General features: G+C 34.1%; 1 protein-coding gene across 7 annotated transcripts in view; it reads left to right on the forward strand.

The window, feature by feature from the left end:
- Positions 1-24,886, forward strand: part of LOC142336168 (talin-1-like) — a 210,366-nt gene that overhangs the window by 59,753 nt on the left and 125,727 nt on the right. For all 7 annotated transcript variants that reach the window (XM_075384782.1, XM_075384786.1, XM_075384783.1 and 4 more), the window contains one exon: positions 16,775-16,914. In XM_075384782.1, coding sequence (XP_075240897.1) covers positions 16,775-16,914 — 140 coding nt within the window. The remainder of the gene's footprint in view (positions 1-16,774; positions 16,915-24,886) is intronic.

Below are 24,886 nucleotides of genomic sequence, written 5' to 3' on the forward strand. Positions count from 1 at the left end.
TTTTCTACTTTCTCAAGAATGGACTAAATTTCAATCAGTGTACGTCCACTGACTCGATTAATGCAGATGATCTTCTCATTAGCATTTGTACGACATCAATTACGTGTTCATTGTATCTATCGCGTATTTCCAAGTATTTGTCATGATAGTCAAAATTTTAACATTTGTGCCTCAATTTTTCGTTTTTTTCTGAAGAGGCTCAATGAGACCAATATTGCATCTCTCCTCAATAGATATTAGTCGGCCAAAATTGACGTACCAAAAAAGTCGCTAGCATAAACTTCCTAGCCCATAATAATTTTGAAGGGTTGAAACAATTGTAAAATTGAGCGTACATCCTGAGCATCATCATTCACTGCCCCTTTTTGATAGTTAGTAAAAGGGCGCATTTGGGATCAGGGAAATAGTACCTTGTTTCATTCATCTATTCCTGTCAATTGCCTCTTTGGGATATTCAAATGAGGCCATTAATTCCAGTCTTCCAAAATTTAGTTTCCACCAACCACTTTCATTGAGTGTGTCCAAGTGCACAAATTTTACCAGAAAACTGTTGGAATGTTTACTCTATTGGAGTGACTGCTCTCAGTTAAACAGCTATCGTCTGAATCCATATCCATGTATTAACATACCGACATGAGTTTCCACAATTTAATTTTTTAATCTCTCAACCACTTCGTTCTCAGTTGTTTCGATCATCGCGATACCGCTAGATTTAGATTTAAACCCACTAAGCATCGCGTTTTTTAAATGAAGTTAGTTTGACGTTTGTCAAATTTCCTAATTGAAAAGTAAAATTTTGTTCCTGTGAACTGAAGACCTAGGCTATGAGATTTGAAAATGTAGGAGAGAATTGTAAAGAAATTATCCAGTTGCTTGCTTCTGCAAACAGGAATAAGCCATAATATTAATTGCTTGTCATATAATTTTACTGTGTTAGAAAATTTTTGATATATTCTATTAAAAAGAACCAGTCGTTGTTAGAATACATACCCAGTCTAATAGCTCTTGCGTGTTCTACTTAGCTTAATTAAATTAAATTTTGGTTTGTTGGCTCCCTATTGTGTTCATGGTGCGATCAGAGAGGAATCAGCGTGATGAAACAAAGGATTTGTAGTTTGATCAAAAGAGGTGGCTGTTACCATATAAATATAGACGAGTAACACCCCGTAAGATATACCTCTTACCAAATGAAACCAGGAAATTCAAAAATTCAAATGAAGATAGTGAATTTCAGCTTAATTTGAGGCCTTGACTGTGCTTATGCATTTTTGTTTCATATTTGTGAAAGTTGTCTCGAATTTTTTTCCCTTAGAAAATGGATTATTGAGACTGGCCACCTAAAATTTTCATCAAAAAGACACGTAAGGAGCTGACCGAGCTTTGATTTATCTTCATCATAGTAAAGATTTTTTCTTATGCATTTGTAACAACTGGAAGCATTTATATTAAATTGATAATAGAAACAGCTTTCTTTGTTTGAGAAGACTTGATGCTATTCCTAAAATTGCCTGATTCAATTTTCCTAATCTGTACCAATTTATTATCCGAATAATTACTTGAAGCCAACCAAAGGATGCTTATTAACGATATGAAGAAAAATTGGTCGGAAGTTTGAGCTAGTGTTCAAAGTTTCGGCTTTTTCCTTGGTTAGTATTCCAACCTTAAAAGGGGAGTAGGAAATTTGGTTGAGCCCGACTTTGTTTTCTAAAACCAATTTTGCCAGATCGATATTTTGCCAAGACTGTATAAAAAAAAAGAAACTGGTTACAATAAAATGTCTCCGAATAACTGAAAAGTCACTTGAGCGATTGATTCATTGATTTGAGTTAATTGGTTTCTCTGAAAATCATGGAATTTAAAAGTATCAAAATACTCAGGTACTAGAAAAGATTTAAACATTATGAAAAAAGTGCAATTATTAGATAAATAAGCTTTCAAGGGGATATAATTAAATAGCATTTGAAACGTTCAAATTTTATGAAAACAGATCCTATAACTATCTCGCGTTTAGGGTAAACACGTTTAGAAAAAGTAAAACAGAATTTTCAATAGCATGTAATTTATCAATCTAATTTATTTTTCCTAGTAACTTCTTTCAAAAATTATTTTTATCCTTTCGAAGAAAATAATTGCAAGATGTTCAGAAAGTGTTTACACATTATTCATTTTGTAAGTGATTTATGATTTTTAGGCTCGTTGATTTCAATTCATTCTGTGAAACCAGGATGTTTTTTTTCGAGTAGTTATATAACCATTCTTCTTTCTATGGCTACTCTGTTGTTGTGTTCTCAAATTTCGTATTTCGTACAGATAACTATGGCGAATGTGGATATCATTCTCAGTCTTAAAATGATTTCCTCTCTCTCTCGCTCTCTCTCTCATTGATTAAACTCATTTGACGTTAACTCATTTAGTTAATGTCAATTGAGGGTTCCTCAGATTTTTTGAAAGTCTTTTGATGGTAGCTTTGTTATATATTGCAAAACAGCTCAATTGAAGACGTCACAAGAATCATAAGTCCTGACTTTGACTACTAATTTTTCAACTAACTCATTCTTTTCATTTGTGGTAATTTGAGATTTAAGTGTTAACGAACGTATAGAGCGGATTATGATATTTTCTTGAAATCTGCCGGCTGTGTGTGGTTTGTCAAATAATGGTATTAAAATTTTAAAAATGAGTTTAATTTATCAGGACACCTAATATGCTATTTTTGTGCCAATTTTCAAGACAATTGGTTTCTTTTTGCTATCCTCGTTTTTTTGGGCTTTTTTTTTAAAAAAAAACTGCGTGTTCTAGTCAGTAGGCGCCAATAGTTGTTTGAAACTATTAGAGGTTCAAACTTCAGAGATATTGCAAAGGCAATTATTAGTTGAGTCTTTACATTGTGCTTGTGGCATGTATTCTGCGTCATTGATCCAATTTCCCAGTCTCTAAAAATGATAGATCCGCACTTTTACCCCCTCCCACTAAACAGTGAATCTAATTTCGTTTAAGTAAACTAGCTAAAGGAAAGTCAACCCGACATCAGTCCTCTGAGAACAATTCGTTTGACGTTAGTCAGTTGTTCTCGTAATTTTTCTGCTTTTAATTTTCAAATGAGTCAATGTTTACTTATTTTTTTTTGTTAAGCTTTCTTCAAATCATTGGAATATCTCATTTTGCAATATCTCTGATGTTAATGGTCAAGTTTAAGCAACCACATGGTCATAATCGTCGAAAGTTAATCTTGTAAATCGAAATAATTATACAGTTACTGGTCACCTGTATTTCGTTCGAGAAAGACCATTTTCAGATAAAGATGTGTATATTTGTGCTTTGGTTAAACATGTGGTACGTTTGATGTTGTTTCGCATATGATGGGTTGGAGGCTAAGAACTCTGCCCATCGTCCAGCTAAGAAATAAGAACTCGACTGAAGTTGCTGCGCATGATTGCGTACGTAATTTAAATCTGTAACAAGTTAAACGGAGGAAAAATGCCCTGTCTCGTCAATAATTTTGCGGGTCGTTTGAAATGCACCAGTTCGTCTCCAAAAGACTCTATAATAGATGATATTTCCAAAAGGCAAAGCTTTCTTGTCGGAATTGATTTCTGGTTTTATTATGAACACTGATATTTGCTCTACATGAGCGCTTGAGTTTCGTTACAAAGTTAAAGAATGATTTGATTTTATTAAATGAACTAAGTTTTTAGTTATGCGTCTTGTACGTGGCTAAATCGATTCTTCGCATTTATTTTGACTGTCTTCTTGTGACATCTCCCATTTTTCTCTTTAGATTAGTCCTGCGACTATTTTTCCACACTTTTAACCCAATTTCTAATTTCCGCCACTCATTTGTGTGGATATGGCTGTTGGAATCGACTGCTCTAATGGCAGAAAAAGATGGAAATTTAAGTAAAACTCTACTTTGCATCTCATTAGTCTAATTTCTAGTGAACAGACGATCATAGGGTTGCACACTTTTTGTTCCAATGTATACAGCGCTATGCAAAATTAACAGTACGTGGGTTATCGAGAGAAAACACTTCTGTTTGGTCTTTTTTGTTCACTTTGATCCGCCTAAACTCGGGTCTTAAAAGTTGCAGGCTTGTTTTTGAATAGATTTAGAATTTTATTAATTTCTTAAATAATGGCCAAATTATGATTTCCTAAAATTATTGCGCAATAGAGGTACTCTATATATTACCGCAGTTTGAAGTACAAGATAACGGAAATTGAGCTTCATGTTTTTCATTTTCGTCCAAGAAGTTTTGCTTTTTGACGTAAAATCAGTTTATTATATGGAAGTGTCAATAAAACAACGATCCAGTTCTCTATTTACTTAATGTTGCAAGCGTCATTGATTATTATTTAGTTGCTTCGATTCAAAAGTTTACTTTTATTGAAAATTATTACTTTGGACATTTTTAGTTCTTGTAAATTCTAGTCGCAATATTTTTGTTTATTCAATTTCTTTTCGACTAAGGGAACGTTTGGGGCGCACCACACCCATTAGTCCTCATTAACATCTCAGTCTCCCTGCTTCCTGTCTCTTTCTGTGTCTTAAGGGAGAGAGGAGAGGGTGAAACTATCTACTCCTCCTACTTCACATTGTCATTTTCCTTCCCTCTATCAGACCCCTCTCTTCTTAACATGTGAATAAATGAATGAACTAAATGAAATCTCTGCACTCCCCCTCTCGCTCTTACCTCTACCCCACCGATACACTCTTTCTCCCTCTTTCCTCGTCCCCTCCTACTTTTACACCAGGCTTATCTTCCCCTAGTTATGCGATAGCTCATATTATATAGTCTTGAAAACTAGTTATAATACTCTTTAACCAATACTTTCCCTATTACTATTACCATTCTTTTGTATAACTATCTATTTATCTATCTCCTTTGCACGCCTGGCTGCTCTAAGGTTTTTCCGGGCTATAACTCCATTATCCTAGTCAATAAATACATATTTCAGTGTCAATAAAGCTTTCATTACGCCAAAGAACAAAAAGACTGGTCGAGAGAAATGTTATTTTTACTTGGACAGTATTTTCGCATGGACTGTTTTCATTTTGCATTTTACAGTTTCGGTTACAATCTTACAATGCTGGCCATGTTATTACAAAAAGGACATCCTTTTGAAAAGTGCCCTCAGGTCGTGTCTTCTTTTGGATGATAAGTGTCAGCTGGGGTTAATGCTGATTCGATTATGCCACACCAGTTAACAGAAATTTATTGTTGCTTTATACTGAAGACGTTCGAATTGCTTCTTTAATTCATTTGATTATCTGTGGATTATTGAGGTATAATTGCATCCAGATAAACAATACCCAAATAAAAAAACAGTGATTATACTTCGAAATATATTTGTGGAACCAATTTGGTGATCAATTTTAATGACCAATTTTAATGCAGAAGTGGCATTATCCTGGTTGGTTTCATTCTTTGGATTTTGATTGCTTGAAAAAGCTGCGTTTTTGTTTTTCTCTCCAACATTAAGATTCATCTCACTATTATATATAATGACAAGCCAAGTAATTTATTAATTGCTCTCAGACAAAGTTTGTGGCAATTATAGTCCTGTGGTCTTTTTATGCAATTTTTAGCTCGACCGATTTCTCGTCTGACCCACTTTTTGTCCTCGGGGAAAAAACTGGATAAACAGGTAGCGTCCCGACATGAAGTGACTGAGCAGCTCCCTTAAGGCCTTACTAGTCTCTAAGTATGCCATTCAACGAAGCTGTTTTGAAGAGACAATTTCATGGTGTGAAGGGCTGTTTATAATCTTAAGGTTGACCCCCCCCCCGCCCCCACTCATCCACACCCAACACTCCCTCCCCGTACATCCTCCTCTACCTCTCGATTTGGTCCCACCTCTCGTTCAGCCCTCCCGACCCTAACCACCATCTATTGCTTGACACCCCCGACGTTTGATTGCCCTGCTCCGTTCACCCCTCCCCCCAATGATAGCATCCCTAAGCCTCAGCTGGCTACTACCGAAGCAAACCTCTCACCAGTTGTTTGAGAGCATTTTGCCCGTCGGTTTTGTTTAATGTATAGGAAGCTTCCCAAACGTTGTAATAAAGCAGAACTCATTCGTACTGGTTCCACAGGTGTAAGCCTCTCGCTTACTAGACTTAAGTATGCGAATCGCCGTTTTGGAGGCGAGCTGTTTTGTAGACATAAATTCACTGTGTGAAGGGCTGGTCTTAGACTTTGACCCCCATCACACACCCCCATGCGACCAAGTTAACAAACGCTAATCAAATCGAACTGGAACGCTAATAAAGGCCATTAAGTTAAGAAACAAAGATGTAGCTTAATAAGACTTTTAAAAATAAATGTCAAACTGTCAAAGACAAGGCTACATTTATCTAGCCTGAACTCATAAATTTTCTTTACTAAAACTACTTTGGGAAAAGATAACTTGTCAAGATTTCGAAGCATGACCCAAGAACCCGCAAACATTACTACAACAGATATGTATCAAAATTTGTAGAACGTTAGCAAGAGCATTCAGAAAATTTTGATATAAAGATATTCATAAATATTAACATGCATTGAAAGAAAAGACTTGGGATATCGATAACTTCACTGACTGGAATAAAACAGATTCGGATAGACAAAAATGCTCTGGCATAAATGATATGTAGCTGCAAATATCAATTTGAAATTATTTCCAAAACAATCCAGATGTGTGAGCAAATAAATAAAGTTGTCAAGATCAAGTAAAATCCGACATCTATGAATGGTAAATTTTGGAGCTTAATATTTGTCAACTGATTAGATGACGCTGCTTATAATAATTTGTTTTGGTTGTTTTTCATACTGGTTTAACAAGAATTAATTTTGAACAAGAAACAAACTCAATGTTGAAGATATTATGATTAAAATAAACAAAATCTGTTGTTTTTATCTGAGGTTGCAGAAGGAAGTATTTAATTAGCATCGACTTGTTTGTGAGCGATCTTCACTCAATATTGTGTCTGAATCAAGCTGATCTATCTCAAATGCAAAATGTTCTCAGTTTATGAAAGTTTGATATGTGCTTTGCTGTACATTTATTTTGCGATGTCTCAAAAATTGGTGAACAATTAAGCAATAATGATATACCTCAAATGTTGATTTTCTTTTTCTGTTATGATCTCAAAAATTTCAAACGAACAGAAGAAATGGGTAACATTTATCACTTGGCTAAAAATGGGCAGAGACTTTTTCTGAAAAGCTCTATTTTATTAAGTTTTTTTCAATTGTAGATAGTGACGCCTGCAGAAAACTAACAGAGTTGTTGATCTGAAATTCCCTCGAGGAAATCACTACTGTTTGGAAGAAACCAATTTCGAACAATGTTGTCAAAATTGGCGGTAAATTGACATGAAAAGCTGCCAAAACTAATTTTGTGATTTTCTTAGGAAAAATTTAGACGCAGAGAGATTTAATTTGATGCTACATATAGTAGTCTGCGATGCACGCCCTAAAAAAAGTCTTGACAAAGTGGGGTTAGCATGATGTTGTCCCTTTTTTCACTATTTCCTAGTTTCAAGTTATGTTGCTTGAATTCCTCGTAGTCTTCATGAAGTGTATGTGTACTCCTCTTTTTTTTTGGTTTCTCATTTCTGTGTTTGCTATTGATTTCCAAATTAAGTAACGATGATATGTCACACTCGTAGTAACGCTCGTCAGAATAACTAACGAATATGAAAGTTATAAGCTTCCATTAAAAAACAAATTTTTGAAGAAGTAACATTTATCAACATTTCGGAGAATGACCCAAAAATTTGCAAAACTTCTAAGATATGTATCGAAACTGTTAGAACGTTAGAAAGAGCATTGGACAAATTTTGATATAAAGGCATTAATATATATTAATAGATATTGAAAGAGAACACTTGAGACTATTCACTTAAGATCCCAAAACCAAACATACAACAGCCGGGAAAAAATTACGTGTGAACTAAAATTACGTGTAAAACAAAAGTTTCGAAATTGTTACTAAAAATTCAAAGGGACTTAAGAATAAAGTTACGATGATTCCATCATTGAAACCGTTATTATTGAAACGACAAAAGAGCTTTCTTCATTCTGACGAAGCAACAAAAGAACCGAGAACATGGCGTTCGGAAAAAAATCTTTGGATAGAAATTTGATTTTAGGAAATATTAATTTAGTAATTGGAACTTTGACTGTTAAACACTGCTGCTAATAATCCATTTTTGACTTGCATTTTTTTTCTGCAATTGGAGATATTAATATTGTATTGGAGATAATGATAGAAGTTTCAATTTAGCATTAAGTTTTTGGGTCGATTGAAGCAGAAATAAATATTTCTAAAAGATTTGTGCGTAGTAGTTTCTTACTGAGTAGGGCTTATTGTTAATAGCCGCCGTCATCCTCTCAGCGATTATTATTTAGGCGCTCTCTTTTTTTAAAATGCGCCACTGGTTGTAAAAGTTTCGGATTTGCCATTTTTCTTAAATTTTGCCATTTTTTGCCTTTTCTTTCCGTAGTTCCCAAAAGGTTGCTGTATTAAGTAGATTTTTAGTACATAGAGTCAATATTTTTAGTAATTTTGTTTAGGAATTCCTAAAGCACTAAATTTTGTGAAAAGAAGATGTTTAATTGTTTTTGGGATTTTTCGTTCGTTTTAGAATCCAACCGAATATTTTAGAATCCAACTCTCTTAATGTTGCTGTGAAATAGTTGTAAGGTCATTTGTTAAGTTAGTTCTTTGGATTGTTATTCAAGACTTGTCAGTTCTTTGGATTATTATTCAGGTCTGTGGCGTTTTGACTCTCTTAATGTTGCTGTGAAATATTTGTAAGGTCATTTGTTAAGTCAGTTTTTTGAATTGTTATTCAGGACTTGTCCTGCATTTTTTTTTTAAAAAATTCTCGTTATCTTTTGATCACTTTTTCCGTTTTACATAACTCACGATGTTCACGTTTGACCTCTGACTTACCTCACTCACTGTCAAAAGAAACGGGATAATTATATAAAGGCCGGTCCTAAAGTCATAGTGCATTAGGTTATCAAAGATCATTAAAACGATTGCTAGCTAGCATAAGTATTATGCTTAATAGCCTTCAGTTTAGAAGCTGAATTAAGTATAGTTTAGAATGCAACCGAAACTGCACGCCAAATTAGAACACTTTCAAACTGAGAAAAAAACAGAAAATTTGGTCAATTTCTTTTGTTTCAATCCCGATGTGCATCAAGCGCGTCAACGACGGATATTTACCGGCAATCTGCGGACCTCTTTTTAAATTGTTTGCTCTTCGGTACCTTGTACTGTTCACTCTTTTTATCAGAGTTCTTCTATGGTTGTTACTGGAAGCTGGACAGGGCTCTTTTTAATAAAAAATGATGCAAGTTTTTTTTTTACTTTTTTTCTGTTTTTTTTTGTTCTTCGCTTGTTTTATTTTATAAATTGGCAAGGTGTTGGATTGGTGTATGCTTGACCAAAGTAGTTAAAATTCGTTGAAAAATGGTTTGAAAGGAGCATATTGACGAGTTATCCGTCATTTGTAGCTTAGTTTTTTTGAAACTTTCCAGAGAATATAATTTTGATTGTGTCCTTCGTTCCGTTTCCCTTACCTTCGTTTTCTCTACTGTATTTTTTTTGGATATATCTTTCCATTTGTATTTGTTTAATGGATGAAACTAAACCTGTTGCATGGTCTTTTGCCAGTAAGTGTTGTTTAGTTGCGACTTAAAGAAAGTTTTAACATAGACTTTATCAATTTTTCTGGAAATAGAATTTTTAATTGTTCATTTTCATGTTTTTTTTCATGTTATTGTTTAAGTTATTAGCGTTTTCAATCAAGATAATCATTAAGTCATTTAGGGAGTTCAAGGTATGTCAGAAGGTTTTCTCCTTCGAGTTGTTACCGGTTATGTTTTTTTAAATTCTGCTGACACATTTGAACAATTTTTGTGAAGTCAAATTGTAGTGCTGGTTTTGGTCACGCCGAAACAGGAAGTGGAGCAAAACGGCGATTGGTTTTGCGGCGTAAAATTTTTTTGCTCTAGTTTTAAGGTACAGTAGGAGAATGTTGTTTGAATAGCCTTCAGTTTAGAAGTTGAATTGTATGTATTCTTAGAATCCAACCGAATATGCAGAATTTGCACACCAATTAATAATGTTTTGACACTGCCAAATTCTGCCAATTTCTATCTCTTACATTTTTTCCCTTTCAATCTCAATGTACGTCAAGCTGCTTTTTTCCGGCTATTTGGCGGCTATGGTTTTAATGTATAATTATACGTGTCTTTTCGAATCTATTTCTTGAAGCTTTTCTGTTCAATTGTAGCCTTTAACACTGTCGTGATTAACATATACCTGCCACTTACTTTGATTGATATATGGTTGACATCCGTCGAAATATTTCTGCGGCTCCGATGTATGTTAAATGGGTGATGTAATTTCTTAAACTAATTGGCAATGAGATTTAATCTCAATTGCGTGATACCTCTCTTAATTGCAAGTAAGGAGGCTGGGTAATGTGCGTTTGCACATAATGTTGCGACCCTGCTCCTCCGCATTTTCGACTTAATGGTCTACCGAGCGAAGGAGAAATAGAAAAATTCACCTATTGTTCAACATATGATAAATGAATTGAGTAATGCCGCATTAGAGGGCCGATGAAACATGCCATTAACCAGAAAACGAGAGATGAGAAACTGAAAAAGTCAATTAAAACAAACATTAATTACACTCAAAACTCGATGTCCATATTTAAAATAACACAATAACGAAATCAAACACCTGGAATTATCCATATTATTTTATACGACGGCAAAAAGAGCGACAAAAACAAGCAAACATTTCTTTAAAAAATCAAATAATTTAGCAAAAAACGGTGTCACAGCCGCTAAAACGATGATTATTTTTTATTGAGAACGTTTAATGGTTTCAATTGACCAATCTTTCAACGCCAATGGCACCTCCCTATTAGTGTGATATTGTGGCAAAGAAGTCAAAGAACAACCACAAAATTAACAGATATCCAAAATCGCATTTTTTAAAAATGAAAATGCGTGTTATCAATGCCCAGAAACAATTAGTTGAAGCCAAAACGGTTATAAAGATTAGGTTTTGTCTAACTGGAAAGAGAATACGGTGTATATGTACAGAGACCAGGCTACCTAGAGGCCGAAAGAAGATAAAAATTGACAGAGATCCTAAGTCAGAGAAACCCTAAGCTTTCATCTAAAAACCAAAACAGATTAACTTGCAGCTCCTTAGGAATCCAATTGCGCTTGTTATTAGTGAGACTGACTCATAAGGCTACAAAGAACAATAAATCTGACAGAAAACAAAATTTAACAAACACTTTTACCGCAATATTGAAGCCATTTAAACAAATTTTAAAAACCAATGAAACTATTGTAAACTGGAAGATTTTTGATACTTCACTTGGGTCTCATTTGATTGTCATTGTGTCTTCTTTGTAAAGGGGTCTCTGTTAAAAAGACAAAAAGAACATGAAATATTGACCAGTATAGAAAAATTTGACAGTATCGAAAGTTTGAAATATTGACAGTGTAGAAAATCTAAGCCCAAAGGACGTCAGTCAAAATAAATATATCCTAAATTATTATTGGGTTCTACAAACAATTGACGGTAATTTTCAATACTGAGATTAAATTAGGTGATTTCAAAATGAGGAACAAAAAGGGGAACTTTTAAAAAATAGTTTTGTTTTTTGAAAATAAAGTCATCTGATAAAGCCATCGAAAGTCATTTTTTGTCTATAAGTTATTAAAACCTTTCGCTATAATATCCAAAAGAAGCCACTGAGATCTTTCATAGTCTAGAATATTTGAAATGACTACAAAAAGATCAGCAAACAGGTATAAATTAAAAATTCTAGTAATTATTGCAAGAGAACGTGGTTGCAGCCGTCAAAGCAATAAGATATCCACAAAAAATATTAAGAATGTTACATTGCGCCTTATTTAGACGTCAGTTAGACCTGCTATTAATGTTATGGTTTGTCGAGCAAACAGAAATGAACCTCAAAAATAGGTATTCAAGCAAAATCAAGTTTATTTAAAAACTCGTAGTACACGAGCCAAAAAACCATTAGTTAAAAAACGAAACTTTTAAAGAATTTAATTTGATATCACATGAAAGAAAAGATTGAGTTGTTTATACTGAGATTAGGCTACAGGTTGACAGAAGTATGATATAGAAGATGCTCAGTTCAAAAAGGCACTGATTTTGTTCTTAAAACAAAGATTTACATGGTCGAAAGAGCACTTAGATGTCGAATGAAAACTCGGTATAGTATTACTTGTACCAATTAGACAAGACTATCGATTTTTTTATTATTGAGACAAAGTCACCAGACTGCAAAAAGAATTGAGAGTGCAGGCAAGACGCGATTTCGTTCAAGCTTATAAAATTCCTTTCGCAAGTCTTAAATCATGAGCTCATACTCAAAGGATAATGTTTTGTTCATTGGAGCTCAAGATCGCGTCCCAATGCAATCCGAACGTTTTTTGACTATAAATTTCCATGAAGAGAAAATCTAGCCCTGGTAAAATGCGCGCACAACTAAAGCACCTAATTGTTCCAAATATTTGCGACATAGGTAATTTGGCAAATGAAATATTTCAGTATATCAAAAATAAATGTTGCATTTTGGATACATATCGAGTTAAATTTGCAGAAAAACGGGCAGTATTTTAATTCATGAAGCCTCATATATGGAAAATTGTTTATAGGACTCCCTCTTTTGGAGTTTAAAATGATTTTGTTAGCAGTTTCCTGGTCTCTACTTATGGCAAATAAAGCGAGCTAAAAGTACTTATTTGGCACCATTTTTGGTGAGAAAGTCTGAAATTCGAAAAGTGTAGCAAAAAACTGGTGGGATCGAATTATTCATTAACCATACTCTATCTTTAGAGGGAAAGCCATTAACACTATTGTTGACAAGTTTATCAACTTTTAAGCGAAATTTACGAAAATTTGGGCTAAAATAACGGAAATCGGTCTGCTATTCACAAAATTGTAAACTTCGATATATCCCCGGAGAAAATGAATTTCAAAAAGAATTTGTTCTTATGTTCTACGTTGGACTGGCGTTTTTATGATACCACTCACAATTCTTTGCTTAATTTATCGATCGTCCAAATTTGACTGAACAAAAAATTCCATTATATAAAACAAAATTCCAATATAAAATATATAGTCCCTTCCGCCTGCTAAAGTGGGGTAGGAACAATGATTTACTTCGCGCTCATTTTAAGACTAATATGAGGTTTACTAAATTTTTTAGAGGTTGTCGAAGTACTCCTATATAATGCGGATGTTGAAAAAGTAAAAATACAAAATGATAATAGTATTGATAAAAGCTGGCGCCCAAAATGATAGCAATTTGAGAGCAATTTTGAAATTTTTAAACAAAAAAATTGTTTTAAATAGGTATAGCATGGTTCATTCGTCAGCTGTCAATCAGCTCAATATTTTTTATTTTTAGCTAGCTATATTCTTCATTACGGATGTCTGTTTCCTGTTATTTCGCGATCTTCCGGCTATGTTTGTGAAAAAGGAAGTCAATTATGAGTTGGACGCATATTTAAGTGACAAAGAGTTGTTTTGTAGTATGTATTGTAGTATTAGTCACACTTCTTGTCTATCAGAATATCTAAGATGATTTTTTAAGGGTAATACTTATACTTTTTTTACTGGAATATTTTCGTTGGCTGATATAAAAGTAAATTTTTCTTTGTTTTCGAACAAAGATCAAAGCAACTATTCTTGTTGAGTGCGTCTTTTTATTCACAAATTTGCTTGACTGTTTGTTACTCTAGAAGCATTTTTGGTTGCATGTGAGGTTTGACTTTTCGGGTGACTTTTTCATGCTTGATTTCTTGATATGAAATGTCAGTGGTCTGAAATAAACCCTAATAACAGCATTTGAAGCCGAGAGCAGATACGTTTTAGTACGTTCATTAAGTTAAAAGTTGCACATTTTTTGCTTTGTTGTACTGAAGTGTCGGTGTTGGTTTTGATGTAACAAAATTATTGAGTCCGAGCAAAATAGAAATAGTGAAATTGCAGAAATTTAAAAGTACCCAGGAAGGCGAATTTGTCGGCTGAATTTCTTGACGACAGCTGGGATCACCTTGGAATAACCTTTCTGGATTTTGTCTGCTATATCAGGTATCTATTCGGGTATCTTTTGAGTTGCTCTCGAACCACGTTTGAAGCAATCATTGTAACCGTGTGGGTCTTTTTACGACTCGAAGAGGATTATTGGTGTTCTAGAGATTGTTTAGTTGAAGCAAATTTGTGCATGATTTGAATTTTGAGTTTTTTTTCATCCAACCATTGACTTGTTTTTGAACTTTGACTTGTGTTTTCGAACCATGGGCTTTAACAGTAGCTTAGTTTGTAATGTATAGTACTTAGGAACTGCTGACAGTGTTCAATGTGAAGAGGTGTCATTTTGATACTTTTTGATCCCATATAAGTCCCTCCTTCTTATCTAAGCTGTAGACGCCTCACCTACCTACCAAACTGCCCTACCTGCCTCCCACATCTTCGCTGCCTTCCTACCCCCTCCCTTTACCTCTTGCTATATATCCGGGGGGGGGCACTTATCTACCTCTGCCTACACCCCAACACATACACTACGACCCCTAACGCCGCCCCTACCTACATCCCGTAACTACCTACCCCTCTCCCATCACCTACTTCCACCCGTATCTACCTTCATTAATAATCACTACTTTCTTTTCAAGTTGTTGAGTTTATAGTGCGCGACTCTTCGAGTCGCTTTCGGTATTCTACCGGCTGTGTCTTTTTACGCAGAACTTTGGCATGACCCTTTTTGAGCTTTTGTTCTAGAACGTTTTTTGTCTTTTCAAGTTTTCATTCTCATCTTAGTCGGTTTGTGTCGATTTTTGTCCCGGTGAAACGCTGGCAAGGTTAATCCCGCGTCATCTCAGCTGCGCTATTCTTCTTTTTAATTGCTCTCGAATGAAGTTTCAAGTAACTATTGTAAACGTGTGTATCTTTTTGATGCAAAATTTGTGCTTGACGGTTTTTGCGCTTTTGTTCTAGATCCTTGGAATTTCAAGTAACTTTTTAACGCTTCTCTTCTGCATTGTTGAGTGATTTCAATTGCTCTCACTCCGAAGTATGAAGTTTGTTGCTAAAATAAAAGGGATTGTAGCATAGGATATCACAAGGGCCGGATAGCCGAGTGGTTGATGCTTCTGTCGAGGACTCCGGAGGTCATGGGTCGCGATCCCACCCTGGTCGGACTTTTCCTGTAATTCGAGAGCAATCTGTCCGACGTTAGTTGGTGTATGTTTTAAATAAGCTTGTGGCTGCACCCGGTGTCCTCATGTTTGGGGCATAAATTTTCAACAGCTTTTCTAATCCTAAATTATTTGTTGTTGATAATTGGATATTCTTTTCGATATTGTTGTTAAGAGCTCTACCGTAAAAGTGGTTTGAGAATTTAAGCTAACACTTAAACACAGCATTATTGTTCCACCGTAGATCAAATATTTTGAGTTTGATCATACAGATGTATGTAAAGTAGCCAGCTTGCAAGAAGTCTGAAATTTACTCTGGCGACTTATTGACGGGAAGCTAATGTTTTGTTGGCTTTCTCATTCAGGCGCAACGCATGATCCTTTCTCGTTACATTTTTAATGCACGAATACTGAACGCTTTATTGGGACTATTTTTCGCAAGCTAACGGCTGTGTATATATTAAAGATTAACATATTTGTCATTTATCAAAAGTTTAAAAGGTAGGCGTCGTTTGAAGCAATCGTTCCGACGAAAGTTGGATGCGTTTAAAAGTTCTGTGCAATACTGATTGGTGTTAACTTCTATTTTTACCTTGAGCGCCATCAACGTCATAGCTGTAAAAGCTATTACAACAGTCGCATTTTTCTGAAAAGGTGTATACGGAGTGCACTAAAAAGTCATTGGCAATGTGAAAGAAAACCCTATTAATTTCGTTAGGCTAAGAAAAATTTACACTGATTCCTCATAAATGGGTTGAACTTATTTTTCTTTTTTTTTCAAGATTCTCTGCTGAAATTGGTGATAGCTTACACAATACAGCATTGATTTGAGCGGCTGGAGTGCAAAATATTGTCACCAAATGTTATTCGTAATTAGTTGTTATACAGAGGTTATGGTTGCAGCATAGGCGGAGTTTAGCGAAGTCCACTTTGTATTATCTTCAGCTTTTTCTTTTATTTTAATCTCTCTCCTTTAATTTGGATGTTATTTCACGCATCTGTACTCCGCTTTAATAGTGTCTCATAGTTACTATCTGTATTGACTTTGCGCATCTTTGTTATTTCAATTTGTAATCATGCTGAGAATCGATTAGGAATATTGCAACAAATGTTTTGACTCCGCCATTGACGCTATAGGAAGCATCGTGTAGATTTTCTTCAAATAAGATGCTACAAGAAAGTTTACTATCAAATTGAAGTTTTTTAATATCATACGTATCCAGCTGAAAGCCGGCGCGTTGTCGTTTTTCCAAAAAAAATCCATCCATAAGTTTTGCTCTATTTTTTACCTACCTTTGATGAAGCCAATTTGTAGTTCTTGACCAATATTTTACCTGAACAAAATGGCATTTATACGAGCTTTCGAAGTAGGTTACGGAGTTATGATAAACCACTGTAATTTTATCACCTTTTTCAATTCAATTGAGTTTTATCAGTCCTGATGTCTATCATCTATGCCTAGTGTCTGATTATAATCTGTAGTGCACATTCAGCTGTTCTGATTGTCATCTGTTTGATAGATGGCTGATAAACAGAAGTTGGCCGTGGATGCTAACCAGGCCTGTATCGACATCAATGAATCATTCGCGGAGTTGCTCAAAAATTTGGCCAATGGGAATGCACGAGGCTGCAACCAATCAGCTCGCGCCATTGCTAACAGGTAAAATTTCTCCTTCCTTTTGAAAAAGGTATTTTCTTGCGTATGAGTTCTTCACAAGTAAGAGAATGTATTGTGAAAATTTGTTTAACTTGATATAAATGTGGAATTGGTTGTACGGGCACATGTATCACTTAGGATCAAAGTTAAATTTGTCTCTGTCCCTAACACTGAATTTTGTCACATAATTGAGAAAAGAGGTAAAAAAAATAACTTTAAAAATGAAAGGAGGACTGCAAAAGCCTATGCATTGAAATAACCATATACTGAAATACCCAATTTTGAAATGCCCATATACTGAAGGAAAAAAACTCGGCAATTGATCTCCTTGAACTCAAATGGGATAGGAACGAATTTGACATAAAAATGTTTAAAAAATTTTTGTAAAAAAAGTTTTAAGGAATTTAATGTTAACTACGTTCACTTTTTATATCTGCAATTTTTTTTAGTTTTAACTGTTTGGAATAGCAAATTTTAGTGAACCATATGAAAAACCTTAAAATTCATGGGCAATTTGGTTTAGGTTTTTTATTGTTTTTGTGAAATACTTTTAGTACGATTTTCTTGAACAGCAAAGAGAACAAAACGTTGGAGAAAAATGGCATCAAAGTGTCACATCGCTGATATGCAATTCATTCTCAAACTATGTTTCTATAAAAGGTAAACATTGCCGGCAGGCTGTGAGAATACATCCAATGTTAACCCCGAATTGGGTAGGTTGAGTAGGATTAAAAGAGGCTAAGAGAAAAGAAGAAAGATATTGGTAGCTTTTTTATTTGCGAAGATTTAAGCTGAGCGTAGCTGTTGTGGGTATATTGAGGTTGTTTTAGTTTTGTTCTGTAGCCTGACGCTATTTTTTTCCGTTTTTCATGTTTGCAATTTTTTCCCGTCGACTCTCGTCCAAAATGGAGATTTGGACCCTCCTCTCTCATCCAGCTCTCCCAGAACCCTACCCCACGCCCCAATACTTGCATCCTTAAGCCCCTGCGGGCTACTAACGAAACCAACCGCTTGCCGGTCGTTTGAGAGCAGGTCGCCCGATGTTAGTCCTTTATGTTTTCACGCAACAGACTTAAAAACGTTAACTTTTTACGTCTATTAATGCTGCTCTCGAACTGATTTTATAAGCGTTACGTAACTCTTTACAAGTGGTTTTTAGCCAAATTTATTGATGAGTTGTGTGATCATAAATTATATAATTCGCCCTCTAAGTGACTTTAATTACCAATGTTAGGATTACTCTATACAAATTGAAACGACGTTTATGTGCGATTCCTACAAATCCAGGCCGTTGAAAATATTGCTTTGGACCGAGAACAGTTTTTTTACAGATATTTCAGATATAGGAGAAAACATCTTAGAACAATCTTTTTACAAAATAGTTGAAACAAAAAATTTTGGATTGCCCAGAATTTCAATTCAAAACTTCAGTGTTAAATTGTTGAAAATAGAAGAAACGTAGAAATGCACAAAAACGAAATTCGGAAATTTATCTGGATGATATCTGTTAATGAAATGATGATTAATATCAAACTGCACATAATTTCAAACGGCAAATTGTTTAGGCATGAGAACGGAGTAAGTTATTTGAGGAATTACATAATTGAGCTTTTTTGCAATAAAAATTCAATTGCATAGAAACTAGACCTTTAAAGAAATAATTATTGAGAAAAATATGATCAAGCAGATTCCGATGCGTTTTTTATGCCTCCCAAGTCAGTAGTGTCTTGAAAACATTATAGGAAGCAATTTTGAAAAAAGTCATAATGATTCTGTGAAAGCAATCAGAAATGAGACAAAAAGTTGTAAAATATTTATCAGAGAGGTGATTTCTGTTTTGCGGAAAATAGTTTGTGTAATGGTTTAAAAAACGAAAACTCCGCGAGATTCAATCCTTGAGCTGACCGTTGAAATCCTAGCAGAAACCAAAAGCAGAAGCAAATTGGGAAACAATTTGAGAGAATGAGAAAAACTATATCTTGAGTAATTACTTAAGCCTACAAATTTTACTATTGATATGCTAATAATTGTTCCGACCCCTCTTGAGGGGGGAGGAACTATATACTCAAATGGGTTTTTTTTGTTCAGTCAATTTTGGCCGATCGATATATTCATCGTAGAGAGTTGAGACTGGTATCATTAGAAAGCTTTTCCGGCGTAGAATATGAAATTAAAAAGATTTTTTTTGTGATTTTCGTTTTTGACAGGGAGATATCGAGGTTTAAACTTTCGAGAAAATAGAGTGAATTCCGTTGATTTCATTCATCTTTTTTCGGAATTTTTGACTAAAATTTCGCCAATTTTGATAAAATTTAATAAAATTTTTCAAGAAAATGTTGTTGATTTTAGGTTTAAAGACAAAATATATTGTCGGCTATTTTTCATTTGTTACCTGGTCTCGTTAATTAAAGGTCAAATATGACATTATTTTTGGCAAGGGAAGGTGTCCAAAGGGATTGGTGTTACAAAATCTAATGTTTTCAAAGAATTTGTTATGACTTTACTTGCTTCCAAACGGGTTTTTCACAAAAAAAAGTAAAAGAATTTTTGATTTTTGTCATATTTGACGTTTTTTTTGTAGACGTAAGACATATTCTGGATGATTGCTGGTCTCAAAGGCTTCCTTTGGAAGAATGGACGAACCTGTTCAAATTTTTCATTTTGTATTTAATGGCTTTTTGTCTTTGGAAATAAATTTTTTTCGAAAAAAAAAACAAGTATTACATAATTTTGCATTTTTTTCTTTTTTTTTTCTAATTGTTGCTTATTTTCAATAACGAGCGGCCACAAAATACATTATCGGTGTGCGATGAAGCTGCAGTCGAATATGTTTTGGGGGCCAAAGTATGGCTTGACGGTTTCTAAAGCATTTTCTGGCAAGTTTTAATTGATTTTTAGTTTCTTGTCTTTTTGTTGTTCTTTTTGTAACTGCATAAAATATTGAATACCAAGAGTTCTTAATTCTTTTCTATAGAAGCATTGCTAATTGTGAACCTATGGGATATTTCGGATGATTCCTAATGGCTTTCATTACTTTGAAATTAATTGTTTTTTTTTAAAAAGAATCCAGCGAATTTTCTGACTTTAAAGTTTCTGTTCTTTTTTTTCTAATTGTTACCCAGCTTTATTGTGAACTGGTGAATAAACATTTTTATCTGCCGAATTACAAGTTATTTCGTTTATTTTAAGTTTTATCTGACGCTATTTTGACTTTGTTATTAAATTTTGTTTTTTGAAACGGACATAAATTTTTTGATGTAATTAATGTTTGTTGTTGTTGTTGTTGTTTGATTTTGCCGTTTGTCTTCGCTTGTCTTCTTAATATTGACACATCTCAACATTCTAATGCATCATTTTTTACTCTACGGAGTTATTTGCTTTGGATGCTATCTTTTCGTTCATACACCAGTTTTTTTTGAAAAATACTTGAATTTTTTGTGTTTTTCCATCTGTTCCTCATTTGGTAGACAATTATGCCAAAATTGTGGACGATCGGGGTCGGAACCGTATGTGCGATCGCACATTACCGAGCCGCCTTGTTTGATATTAATAACTTGTCGCCGATAGGAAATGCGGATCAGAGAACAGTTTGAAAAAATTTAATTACAATGAATCGATAACTACAAGCTAAAATTGTTCAAGCTAACAAACCTTATTTGTAAAATTAAAACGGAACATCGTGAAAAATAGCATCATCCTTTGAAATTATTTCGCAGCAGGCTATTATGGCGGCACTTTTTTTCTAAAATATTTTTATGTCTTGGAGCGGTATCTTGTAGATTTGTATTCATTTGTTGCCACTTGTTAATGTCAATAAGAGGTCAATTTCGAGTGGCGGCTTCAATCACGCTGAAGTCACAAACGGAGTGAAATGACTATTATCGGTTTTTGAGTAATTTTTTTTCACATGCGGAAATTTGACCCGTTTTCATTGTTTTTTCAATTAAGGTTGTTATGTTCTTACACATGTAGTATAATTGCGCCTGTTTGCGTTTGCCTGAATCTCTGAACAGGCAGCTAATGCTTTTATGACTTTGAAACCAGTTGTCTTAAGATATTACAGAATTTTTCTTGTGTACCCTTATGTTAATATTAATTTTTTTGTTGACTTATCACTTAGTCACATTAATGGCAGGTCTCATCGGTTGCTCTTGAGATGTAAATAAATCAAGTTACTCGCTTCAGTGTAAAGCCAAATGTTTCTTCAACTTAAATACGACTTATTGTTTTATTAGCGAATTGTTTTATTAGCGAAAAAAGTATATGAGCGAATTTTTGAAATTTGCCTGTATATGTTGTTCAATTTGTTTTCTGATCAATAAGTATCATTAAGGGCAGGTATCATCTAATTCGGCATGAATGCACCTAATTAATCGTGCAAGTTCTAATCTTTTGGTTTAACTTTGACACTATTAAAAAAATGGCGTATATTTGAGTTTTGCTTTGAACTGTTGTGCATTTTTCAATTTCGTTCTAGTCCATCGCCAAAATGCCTTATCGGCTGCTACTAATTGATTATTATCGGGCGCTTGATTTTATACCTGTTTTTTCCATGACTTTGACACTCTTTATTTTCAAAGAAATATTGGTGGATATAAGGATATGCAACCCCATTTAGTTTATCGGATTCAATTATTAGCTATTGTTTTTGATAACTTAGATGCCAATTGTTTTCGTGAGGTTTTCGAATCTGGCCTTTAATATGTGTTTTGTCCTTTTTCACCTAATGGGGCTAAAAAAGATACTTTTCGATTCTAAAGTTCAATGCTATTCTGAGGTTATTGATTTAGCAATGTTTTCTGGAGTCTACTTGCTTTCAAAAAAGTTCTGGTTTTTTGGCATATTATTTCCTATTGATTTGACAAGGTTGTTTTATGGTGTAAGAATGATTATATAAATGCTGTAAATTGCGATGATTTTGACAAACTAGTTCTGGCAATAAAATATTCTTTTTTTAATTGCTATTGAACGAAGTTCATAGCAATTATTGTAAACGTGTGTGTCTTTTTTATGCAAATTTTTTGCTTGGCAATTTTGCGCTTTTCTTCTAGGACATTCTTTGACTTCTCAAGTGACTTTTCTCAAGCTTTCGTTCTTCATTTTTGAGTGATCTCTATTGCTCCGAAGTAAAGCTAATATAAAATCGGTTACAGAATAGGAGAGTTAAGTGATCTGTAGCGTAGTGGTTAGTGCTTGTGGCTGTGGATCCGGAGGTCAGTGGTTCGAAAAATTGATCTAGGCTACAGCCCCTGAATTAAATAATGCCTCGCTTGTCGTTCAAGAGCAATTCTTCCGACATTTGTCGGTTTATGTTCTTTTTTTGCTTTTGCGCTTTTAATGCCCTATGCTATGTTGACCATATGCTTTAATAGAATATTAGGGTTGCATTGTCTTTATTTTAACTATCTTTATCGATTGACCGATTTTTCGTCGGAGCATTCAAATTTTTCGACCTCAACAAGGGGATAAACAGGTAAAGCCATGAGCTTATGAATTGACTGAGCAGCTCTCTTAGAGCGTTACTACTTAATGGCAGTTCTTAATCTTAATAGGTTGTCCCCTCATCATTCAGCCTCTCCCCCTCTCCTCCTCCTCCCTTAGTCATGCCCCTCTTGTCCAGCCCTCCAAAACCTACCTTCGCTTGACCCCGCCATTCCAATCAACCCCTCTAGTGGTCAATATTTTTGTATAATGTTTTTATTATCGATGATTTTTACGACACTAGGTTTAGGAAAAATAAAAATATGCTCACATTTTTTGTTTTTCTTGCGCAGTCGAGGGCATGGTTTTTTGACTGATAAGGTTTAATGTTGCTGGAAAAATTTTGATGTTCAGGTCTTTAGTTAAGTCATTCGTTTGAATTGTAACTCAGTACTTGTCCTGCTATGTTTTTGTACTTCGCCGAATTAAATTTTGTTTTGCTTTAATGTGAGTCACAGCTTGTTCAACTTTTTGCGTGAAATGTTTTTGACTTTTCTAGGCTAGTTCTATTCGACGGTGATGTTGCTCAACGCACTTTTAAACAGTAGTTGCTCAGAACAGCAATATAAATTGAAAAGAGTCATAAAAGCGAAATCAAGCATAGAAACGGGATATCCTTTTAAAGCCCAATTTCAGATGCTCTCTACTTGAACTTTGTTCTTAACAATCTCTAATGTTTATTGGTATTGATACTGTGCCCTCGCCAAGAAACACGAGTATCTCTAACCACGGAATAACAACAAAATAGTTTTCACTTAATAATATCTTTTTGCAAAATCAATTTTCATTTTTGTCCTTTCAATTCCAATCAGGGTTATGGGAACCAATGGCGGCTATGTTCCGGCACTGTCGGGTATGTTTTAGTGCTGCAACAAACTTTTTTAATTCCTTAACTTTACAATTTAACTATTAAGTTGAGCCTGAAGCTTTAAATATGCTCGATTAAAAACATATGTTACGAAAATACAACTGTCGCCATTCAAAAATACAAACTTTTTGAGTCCGACTTTTCTTTAAATCCATTTCAAGCAGCAGAAAATTTTAAAATGATACAATATATATTGTTCTGGATGTCCTAAGAAATCAAAATTTGAATAATAAAGTACTGCTGACACAAAATTGTGGGAACATTAATTTAGATATTTTGGAATTCGTGTACGTTAACTAGAGATTCCAACAGAATTTCGTTGTCATACGTTTTTATGATTTATTGGCTGTACATCTCTTAACTTGTTTGGTGTTAATTGTGTGGCTGCTTATGACCTGGTTCGACCCTAGCTTTGATTCATTTGCATTGATGAATTCATGCAATTTATATTCTCCTAACTTAAGACTCCCCATCCCTCTGATTTTGATATCTGATCAAGGCGCTGGGGTGTATATATATATTTTCTAACTCGCTTTTAACTCCCTTTTTTCTAACTTTCTTTTCTCGCTTTCTTTTTTCGCTTTCTTTTCTCACTTTCTTTTCTCACTTTCTTTTCTCACTTTCTTTTCTCTCTTTCTTTTCTCACTTTTTCTTTTCTCACTTTCTTTTCAAACTTTCTTTTCTCCCTTTTTTCACTTTTCTCACTTTCTTTTCTCACTCACTTTTATCACTTTCTTTTCTCACTTTCTTTTCTCACTTTCTTTTTTCACTTTCTTTTCTCACTTTTCTTTCTCACTTTCTTTTCGCACTTTCTTTTCTCATTTTCTTCTCTCATTTTTTCCTCCCTTTTTTCTCACTTTCTTTTCTCACTTTCTTTTCTCTCTTTCTTTTCTCACTTTCTTTTCTCACTTTTTTTTCTTTTTCTTTTCTCTTTTTCTTTTCTCACTTTCTTTTCTCACTTTCTTTTCTCACTTACTTTTCTCATTTTCTTTCTTCACTTTCTTTTCTCACTTTCTTTTCTCACTTTCTTTTCTCACTTTCTTATCTATCTCACTTTCTTTTCTCACTTTCTTATCTCACTTTCTTTTCTCACTTACTTTTCTCATTTTCTTTCTTCACTTTCTTTTCTCACTTTCTTTTCTCACTTTCTTTTCTCTCTTTCTTTTCTCACTTTCTTTTCTCACTTTTTTTTCTTTTTCTTTTCTCTTTTTCTTTTCTCACTTTCTTTTCTCTCTTTCTTTTCTCACTTTTTCTTTTCTCACTTTTTCTTTCTTTTCTCACTTTCTTTTCAAACTTTCTTTTCTCCCTTTTTTCACTTTTCTCACTTTCTTTTCTCACTCACTTTTATCACTTTCTTTTCTCACTTTCTTTTTTCACTTTCTTTTCTCACTTTTCTTTCTCACTTTCTTTTCGCACTTTCTTTTCTCATTTTCTTCTCTCATTTTTTCCTCCCTTTTTTCTCACTTTCTTTTCTCACTTTCTTTTCTCTCTTTCTTTTCTCACTTTCTTTTCTCACTTTTTTTTCTTTTTCTTTTCTCTTTTTCTTTTCTCACTTTCTTTTCTCACTTTCTTTTCTCACTTACTTTTCTCATTTTCTTTCTTCACTTTCTTTTCTCACTTTCTTTT

Source organism: Convolutriloba macropyga, chromosome 3, assembly GCF_964194025.1.
Source record: "Convolutriloba macropyga chromosome 3, txConMacr16.3, whole genome shotgun sequence".
NCBI classification, from domain to species: domain Eukaryota; kingdom Metazoa; phylum Xenacoelomorpha; order Acoela; family Convolutidae; genus Convolutriloba; species Convolutriloba macropyga.